This window comes from Austrofundulus limnaeus, unplaced genomic scaffold (genome assembly GCF_001266775.1).
Source record: "Austrofundulus limnaeus strain Quisiro unplaced genomic scaffold, Austrofundulus_limnaeus-1.0 Scaffold236, whole genome shotgun sequence".
Lineage (NCBI taxonomy): Eukaryota > Metazoa > Chordata > Actinopteri > Cyprinodontiformes > Rivulidae > Austrofundulus > Austrofundulus limnaeus.
The window spans coordinates 193857-203206 of NW_013952638.1; the positions used below are offsets into that span (position 1 = coordinate 193857).

The following is a 9350-nucleotide window of genomic DNA, read 5'->3' on the forward strand; positions in this document are numbered from 1 at the left end:
CTATTAGCTCCGAGAGTTTGTTCTCTGTGTTAATTTCTGAGAAGTTCCCCCCCCCCCGTGGAACTTTAATATTAACTAGTACAAAAAGTTACAACTAAAAATGTTCAGTGAAAGAAAACAATGTGGATCTTTGATCAACACCTTGTTATCTTCTGTTTGTCAGAGTTTATGTTTTTAATCTGCTTCAACAAATGATTTTTTTTGTCTTGAGTGTCATGCATGAGATAACACGTCAGTCAACAAGCTCTTTGTTTAGTTCCAGGACACAGTTTCACTTTTGATTCATCTATTCTGAAACAACTTTCTCACATCTTCTACGTCTACAAATTAAATATGTTTAAACAACTTCAACATGACAGCTCAAAACTTTTAAAGTGGGGTTTAGRGGGTGGTTAGGAACAAATACTATCTTTCCTGCAGCAGATGGCTGTTGGGGCAACCTCAGTTTGGAGAAATGAAGTTTAACTCTGATCYGTTTGATGAGCTGATGGCTAGTCTGAGCGAGGCTGAGATGAAAGTGGAGTGCTGTTGTCTTAAAGCAACATTAATCCTAAAAATATGATAGCTGCCACAATTTGATTTAATTATGCGATGATGACAAAGTAAAGGTTTATAAAACGTTGTTAGCAACTTTGAATTGTGATTAAAAACTTAAAATAAATTGAAACGGCAGCGCACTGCTAAGCTGTTGATCTGGTCAGAATAAAACTGACTTCAGTCAGGGAACCATCTACAACAGGTAAGATATTAACTGTTCATACTCTCCTTAATGCTCTGAACAATCCCTTTAATGATTACCGTGGCTTTAATAGCCGACGTTTACCTGCAAACTGCTGCTGTGGGATTAAAGCAACATTAAATAAAGGATATAAATAGAACATGATCCCTGGAAGATGGGGAGAGATTCAAAACACAGACACAATCTGTCACTGCCTCCCCCCCAGCAGTGGGGTTTGTTGTCATGTGCTTTGCCTCAGCTGGTAGAGTAATGGTGGTCCATCTATTGGATTAGAGCAGGGATTTCTGTGTGGTATTAATCTGTAAAGCCGGCAGGCGACCCGAGCCGGGCTCACTCTGAGCTGTTGTGTCTCTCAGGCTCTGGCTGTCTGTCAGCAGCTGATCTGAGCTCCATCTGACTCTCTGAGGCGCACCYGGACGCTTCTGTCAGCTCAGCATGAACCTCTTCTGCTTCTCACTGGTAAGACTTTCTATTTACTTTACACTTTGAGTGAGTAATGGGAAATCACTGCTGTGTAAACCTGTGAGGCAGATATTAATAATTAGGATTAATCAAAAACCTATTAATAATAACAAAACTGTCGCACAGAAATCAAACAGGGCAGTRCAGGTAAAGATGGTTTCACTTTTTTGGATTTCTCACCTGCTTCAAATGCTTTGAATGCTTCTCTGAGCTCCTTTTGTTTCATTTGGCTCTCCTCCAACCCATTTCCTTTGTGTTTTAACACACGTTTGCCCGTAAAGTACCTTTCAGCTCGCACATTTCGGTAAAGTCTTTGTTTGCACGCACAGAGTTATTTGAGCAGGGTTTTTTCTTTTAAAAAAGAAACATACTTAGAAAGATTACATCAATAAAACCAGAAGACGTGTAAAAAAAAAAAACAGGAGAGGAAGCTAGGCCACAAGTGTGGATGTTTGTTAGCAAAATATCTCACGAACCAGTGAAGAGGTTTTGTTGAAACTCTCAAAATGTAATTAAAAGATAAACCACGACAGCTGATTAACTTTGGGAGTCAACCCCATTTATAAAGACTGCCACAGCTGAGCAAACCTATCAAGCACATAACTGTGAATAACTCAGTTAATTTTGCAGATATGAAGCTGTAATTCATTAAGCTATTYGCTGACAGTTTCCTTCAACACAAACTGTAAGCACTGACTGATCATGTCAGACATGTGTGAGAAAGCTTTCCCAATAACTACTGGAGTCAACTACGTTTGTCTGTTAGCAAAATATCTCACAAAACACTCCATGGATTTTAAAAAAACTCGCTGAAAATATTCACCAGATAGAAATTAACAACTGAGGAGTCAAACTAATTAAATATGGGCATAACCGGAAGCACGACTTCAGAAACACAACAATGGTTTTAACAAATGAAAAGATGTTGAGCTGAAATCTAGTTTGGTAGTAAGTGAGAATAATTCACAATAGKTTCCCTGAGCGTTATCACATATTACAAAAATCTCACAATGTTTCCTGAGATTTAGAATAATGTCATTCACATGGTTTGACCAAAACAGCCATAACTCCATCTATTTTCATTATAAGATGATTTTAGTTTAAATTACAACATACCAACATAGTTACAAGAAGAAAAAAATCAAGCCATTATTGCAGTATTACAAATAGTGTTTTGCAACAAGTTTAAATGATAACGTTTTTATTGACTGTAAAAAATTTCCAGTTTTCTAAGATGTCAGGTCTCAAAGAAGACCTGCCATAAATAAACATGGGATATTTGTTCCTAGAAGAAATCCAAACATGCCAAACAAATTTTAATCCATCTGAAATCTGCTCTGAGGAAATTCAGCCGTCATCACCATCGACGAGCTGAAAGGCCGCTGAGCTGCATCAAATCTTTCAAATCCTCATTGCTCCAGTTTCTGTGCACACAGCCTGACTGTAGGTTTATGTGACATTTATGTAAAAGTGTGCACGCGTGTGTCTTATGGCGCTCACTATCTTACCTGTTGTAGATGACTCTTTGAACGACCTCATTTTGAACAACTCTGTTCAAACCAATGAGCTAARGGCTAGTCTGAGCAGGGCCAACACCAAGTCTTTAATTTTACAAATATTCATGCTAATGCTAGTCAGTTAACCTTTYCATTGCAGTCCGATTTACTCATTATATTTAATTAATAGCTGTGATAGCAGCTAGCTGTAGAACCTTTGATGRAGCCTGAGACACTTCCTGCAGAAATATAAATAATTTCAAGTAAAATTTTATAAAATGGGGTTCTCGTGAACTCCAATTTCAAAGATTCGTGATTAAAACCAGAAACATTAACGTGCATCTGTCAGAAGGGTCCACAGGCTGCAGCATACGTGCTACAGCTAGCTGCTGCTGCAGTGGMTGTTTGCAAAAAAGCCACAAAATCCCAGTGTGAATAACCAATTTAATTTGAGTTWGGAGTTGATTTAAGATGTCAGTAATCCTCTTTGATCCTGGCCCTGCTCTGACTAGCCTTTTGCTCAGTCAGGAGAGAATTAATGACGTTTTCTAAAGAGCCATCTATCTACAACAGGTAAAATGTTAATTATGTGTAACTTTTCAACTACTTTATTATATGTGATCTTTCACCTTATTCTCATTTTTATTATTTTCACTCACATTATGTATTTCTACTTTAAGGAGGTCATGCCATGCGAAATCCACGTTTTTTTAGCCGTTAAATGCATTTTGTTGTGTACTGGGAGGACAGAAAAGTTGAATTTAGTTTCTTCCAGTGCTGTAAATACATCTTTATATTTTGCCATATTCTGTTTGAGTCATATTTTTCAAGCTTTCTGGTTATTTTGTAGACTTGCTGCTGTTTCCGTCTCAGATTTTTGTTTTAAATAAAGTAAGGAAAGGCGACTTTATTGAACATAACTAATGAAACTTGTGRGTAAACCACATTTGCTGCCAATCCTTCCCATTCAAACAGCTGTTGATGTTTTCTTGTCTGTGCACCTGGCTCCAGGAGGGCTCCATGGACAGCCTGTACGAGGCGGTGCAGAGCTCCAGCGACGGCCCGCCCCCACCCGTCCCGAGCCGAGCGTCCAGCCGCTCCTGCAGCCGCTCCTGCAGCCCGGCTGTGCTGCTGGACGAGAACCCAAAGTGGCGAGGCTCTGGCCGCTCCATATCCATGGTGAGGGCTGCTATCTAATAAGAAACCAGTGAGTCGGGTCAGAATGAGACATCTTTTAGTTTTTTAGTTTGTGGCTTTTGTTAAATTCCCACCAACCAGATCGTTCCTACAAAATAAAGCTGATTATGAAATGATGAACAGTTTATCTGACAGCTGCTGCTGCTGGGGTCAGACTTATCAAACGTATAAATCAAGCTGATTGTGTAAATTAATGTTGCAACACTGTTGCTTGTTTTTAAAAAAAAGCTTTAATTTTGTTTTATTTGCTTTCAGGAGATGCCACAGATTCATGGGAACAACGCTCATAAAAAGAAAAGAAGGTGGGCTCAGAAGGTTGCAGAACCACACTAACATTTTACTACACAGCCTTCATATGTGTATTTTTAGATTTATCATGTTAATCTATTCTGTGTTATTAACATGGGTACATAAGGAGAATAAAACTGCATTAAAAACATTTGTAATCCTGTCGGGACCCAAAGCTTCAACTTCCTCCTGTTCTTTCTGTGAAAGCACGTGCAAATCAGAGCAATAAAAGGCTGCCCCCAGTGAAAGGGCCTTCTCATTGAGAAATAATGTGGCTTGAAAGGCTCCCTGTTTATTTTCACTGTGGGGAGGGGGGGTTAATTCTTTAAATCCTCCCTGGAGTCAAACAAATACGCTCCTCTTCTCTCCTCGTCATCTCCTCGCTGTCTGACACAGCGCTCCACTTTAAGATAAGGGATTGGCAGCACAATTGGAGCAAAAAGCTTAATGTTTGCTTTATATTTTCAGCTTGATTGGAAGGTTGTTTTTTTTTTTTTTTCATCTGTGAGGAGAAAAGGCCCTGCAGATTGCAGGGACAGCAGGAGGTAGATTATGGGGCTTTGGGCCAGTAGGACTAAGCGGATTCAAGGTCCGGTGTAGTGGCCTCACTACCTTTACTGTCTTGGTGTTACTTTAGAAAAAAAAACGTCTGTCACTCAGATAAAAACACTTCATTACAGTTTGAAACATTAGTGCATTCTCCTCGTATTTTAAATTAATTGCTTTTGTGTTCTACCAATGCTGGTTTTGGTTCAATAATTGTTTCCTTAAAGGGATCCCCGATTAGTTAAACACTGTAGGATGTTCAGTTTTTATAATTTTTAAACTAAAAGTTTAAAAATATATTACATGGACTTGCCATTTTATTTACGCGCAAAGCATTCTGGGTAAATGATGACATCAACTAGGTCATCAGTGCTAGTGAGCTATATCCACACTGAAGGTTAATCTTGGACAATATCTGATGATCGACTCTTTTAAATGAAACCAGAGAGCGTTGACAGTGAATTTTATTTTCACACCACCCCAATCAGAAAAACACTTCCCCTCACACCCAGGAAGTACCTCTCAATTTCCAGCCAATAACACAAACTTAAATATAAACAACAAATCAGAACAACTCATTTTACACTCACGAATGCCTGTACCTGTCACAGGCTGTGTCTCAATTCAGAGTTTGCATCCCTCATAGATCCCACCCTAAAATTTAATGTATTTAAAAAAGCGTCACATATAAATGAATTAAAAAACCTTAATAATTTCGGTTTAGCTCCAGTCTCAGTACTTGTAATTGTGTAACATCTCATTGCAGAAAAATTTTCATCAGCTAAGTGGTCCATGATAAATTTTCAAACTATGCCAAAATATAATATAATATAATATAATATAATATAATATAATATAATATAATATAATATAATATAATATAATATAATATAATATAATATAATATAATATAATATAATATAATAAAACAAACTCTACCATCTTTGCTTTTCTGTTATTTTGCTGACGGCACAATGAATCATTGGATATTGTCTGTCAGGTATAGGATACTCAGATGCAGCCTATGTTTTCGGGATTTTGTCTGCCGTGTGAGTGTGCGCCAATGAATTTGGATACGACGCCACATAGTGACGTACACAGCCGACAACTGCGCACTGTGTCCGCTGCAACCTCTGAATGGAGACACTGCTATACACACATGTAACATCAACCAAGTTACCCAGCATCCCTTGCAGCTACACACCCTTTATTTTAAAGGTGGGGCGCTCAGCTCTTCTTCTCCTCTGTAACATTAACAGCAGCGTAACCAGCTGCRGTAATATCTGCTTTCAACTTTAGTATATTTATAAGTTTAAAAATGGGCCCTCGTTTGGCCATTGGCCTAGCCTGGACARAGATTTTTACTCTTTTCTCCACACGTGTCATAGATTTTGGAGATCAATTAGACCCAAGAACGCTGACTGAGATCCAGAGAAACAAAAAATGTAGTAACTAAACAAATAACACAAAAACAAAAGGTAGATGTGGCAGCAAGAAGACAACATGAAACTGGAGGAGACGCTGTGGASAAGCAGAGTGGGCACGAAGCCCAACACCAGCAGTGATACTTTATGGACAGGGGCTGATGAGTGAAGACACCTGGGCTAAATGACAACAGAGAACAGGTGTGAGTGAGGAGCAGAAACTGACTGAGGGATGGTACACTGAAACACACAAAAAACAAACAAAATTAAAAAACACAAATAGCTACCAAAACAACTAAAAAAAAAAACACACAGATCCTGACAAAACTCTGCTCTTTGCTGTGAAGTTACTAACTGTTGATTGGAATATCACTTCACAAATGGTCAGACTATCCCTTTAAAAGGCATTCAACAACATAATATTCTGATCTTTTTGCTTTCAGAACACATTTATCCAAATCTTTATCAGATAATGAAACACTGGGTGAGTACTTTTTTCAAGTTAAATTTTATTATTTCAACTCTTCCACTATGAAACATTAGGGATGCACGATACATTGGCATTAACATCGGTATCGGCCGATATTGGTCATTTTTTTATCGGCTTGGGTAGATATTAACGTCCCATATTGATTTCCCATTTTTTAGCTTTGTGTTTCTGTTTTGGAGGCAAAATGTTTGGTCAAGTTGTGCCTGTTTGATCATGATATTGATGCAGTGCAGCCAGGAATAACTGAAGTAGGGAGCCATGTCAGAGGTCTGCTCATTTATTTACGGTATCAAAAAAAGACCCAAGTGTGTTTGTGCACATATGTATATAAAAACAAATTGTGTGTTTGTGTAATATTGGTAAATATCAGTCATCAYCCATAACAGCAATAATTAAATCGGATATCGATATCGGCTGGAATTTTTATYTCYGTGCATCCCTATTAGAAATGTTTTTATCTATTAGTGATTGACTTTGTTAGAATGTCCTCTGTTTAGCAGAGAAGTAGACTACAGTTTCAGAGCAGTTTATTATATCTGATAGTACTTCAGAAACATTCAGCCCTGCCAGCAGGTGTGTATCCACTTGTCTGCTGCTGATGTCTCTGGCCTCTGTTCACCCTGACCGTTGTCTCCAGATAACCCCACCTGTAACACCGCAGCATGGCAGCCCACCCACAGCCGAGAAGATTTAGCCCACATCTCCAACAATCATGGTGAAGGTAAAGACAAAATTTAAGTACAGCTTATCTAAAGAATGTGCTGTATTTCCCAGAGTTCATTCGGGCTGCCTGCAGCAATGTTTGAAGACGAGGGATTGGGGTATAAATCTGCAGAAAGCTGCTTTACGTGTGTGAGATGTTAAAAAAGGGGTGTAACAACCCATCAATCCACATCAATAAATTGATTATAATGTTTCATTTATAATCATAATCATTCATTATAACTAGAGAAATTACCTTTCCTGCGAAAATGCTAGTGTGAATGCCTGTTGCTGAAAACTTTAGCTGAAAGCTGCTAAAGAAGCTGAAATTGAGCTGAACATATTTAATAGCAAAAGTATTAATGTAGGTTAAACTTGAAAAGCTGGAAGAACCAAAAAAAGCAAAGAAGAAATCAGTAAAAAGGAGGAAAATATAGCTGAATTAGCATGAAAAGCTAAAAGCTAAAACAAGTGACTTTAAGAAGCATAAATAACTCAAATTAGTAGAAAGAAATACAAATAATTAAAAAATTGCAGATTAATAACAGAAAAGGGCAGACATACAGCTAAAATAATAGAAAAAAGCTACAATAAGCTGAAACGGAGCTAAAATTAATTTAATAAGAGCAAAACCAGAAGATATTGTGTAAGGTTCTGTAAAGATTTAGAAACATATGAGGAAATTTAAGGATGTTGAAAAAACTGCTCCATTCATTTCTAATGGGGAAAAAAATAGCCAAAATAGCTTTGGCTGCAATTGTGGAATTTTTTGAGGCATCAATATGTTATAGAGCTTGCTGTCAGCTACCAGTACAGACGTTTTCATGTCAATATCTCAAACATCAGATGAGTAAAAGGCCTTTAAAACTCACTTTTGCAGCCCTCTTGGTTTTTATTTTCGGCTGCTATTTATGATAGAGCTAAGTCTCAGCTACCAATATAATTTTTTTAGCTCATTATATCCAAAATAGGCCTAAATCAAGTAATTTGAAGAAACTTTAGCTGATAACAGCTGAACATTATCTACAATTGCAGCAAATAGCTGAATATAGCATAAAGAAGCATGAATGGTACAAATTAGCAGAAAAAATCAAAAGAATATCGAAAAGAAGCAGAACTACAGCTGAAAAAGCAGAAAACAGCTAGAGTTTGCAAAAAAAGAAGCTAAATTTTGCATGAGAAAGTTAAAGGAAGCATAACCAGAGCAAAGGCTGTGAAGAGAAGTGAAGATTTATAAATAATTTGAAGGGTTTGAAGGAGYTGAAACACAGACCCATTCATCTTCAAGGGCAAAAAAGTGGCTAAAAAAAGTGAATGAGCTAAAAATTTAAAAATATGAACTGTTGAAATGTCACAAAATTTCTTGAACGAGTTGGGTGCCGAAAAACGTACTGAAGAAAAAATATCTCAATTGTGTCATTAATTGTGTGAATGCCACACACATTCATTAATTGTGTGAATGCCACACACATTCATTAATTGTGTGAATGCCACACACATTCATTCACACAATTAATGGATCAGTTACGTCAATGCAGAATGAAAACATTGATCCATATCGTCATTATATGCCTGATGTGAATAAATATACTGTAGACCCATCTAACACAAGCAGACCTGTGAATTGAACTGAATCAAAATCGTATCATGACAGACTTTGTGAAATTGTATCGTCATCCAAACAAATGGATAAATTGTATCATGATAAATCTGGTGATTTACACCTCTAGTTAAAAATAATTCTGTACATACATATACACACATACAGTGGGTAAAATAAGTGTGAGAATCTGGCAGGAACAGACCCAGGGTGCAGGCAGACTCAAAAAGTAGAACAAAAATTTATTTTTAAGTAACAAAAAACTGCTGTAAAGACAGCTCAAACTTACAGAGGCACGAGGATCACACAGGCAGGGGGAACAAAGCACAATGAACCGACAAAAGACTGAGACAAGACAGAACTTAAATACACTGACAACAAATGGCTGAACTGAAAACACCTGGTG

At 37.5% G+C, this 9350-nt stretch overlaps 1 protein-coding gene across 1 annotated transcript in view; it reads left to right on the plus strand.

The window, feature by feature from the left end:
• The first annotated feature begins 1092 nt into the window (after positions 1 to 1092).
• Positions 1093 to 9350, plus strand: part of LOC106525633 (uncharacterized) — a 29189-nt gene continuing 20931 nt past the window's right edge. Inside the window, 5 exon segments of the mRNA XM_074559756.1 lie at positions 1093 to 1198; positions 3709 to 3876; positions 4150 to 4196; positions 6596 to 6636; positions 7280 to 7363. Coding sequence (XP_074415857.1) covers positions 1175 to 1198; positions 3709 to 3876; positions 4150 to 4196; positions 6596 to 6636; positions 7280 to 7363 — 364 coding nt within the window. The 5' untranslated portion in view covers positions 1093 to 1174.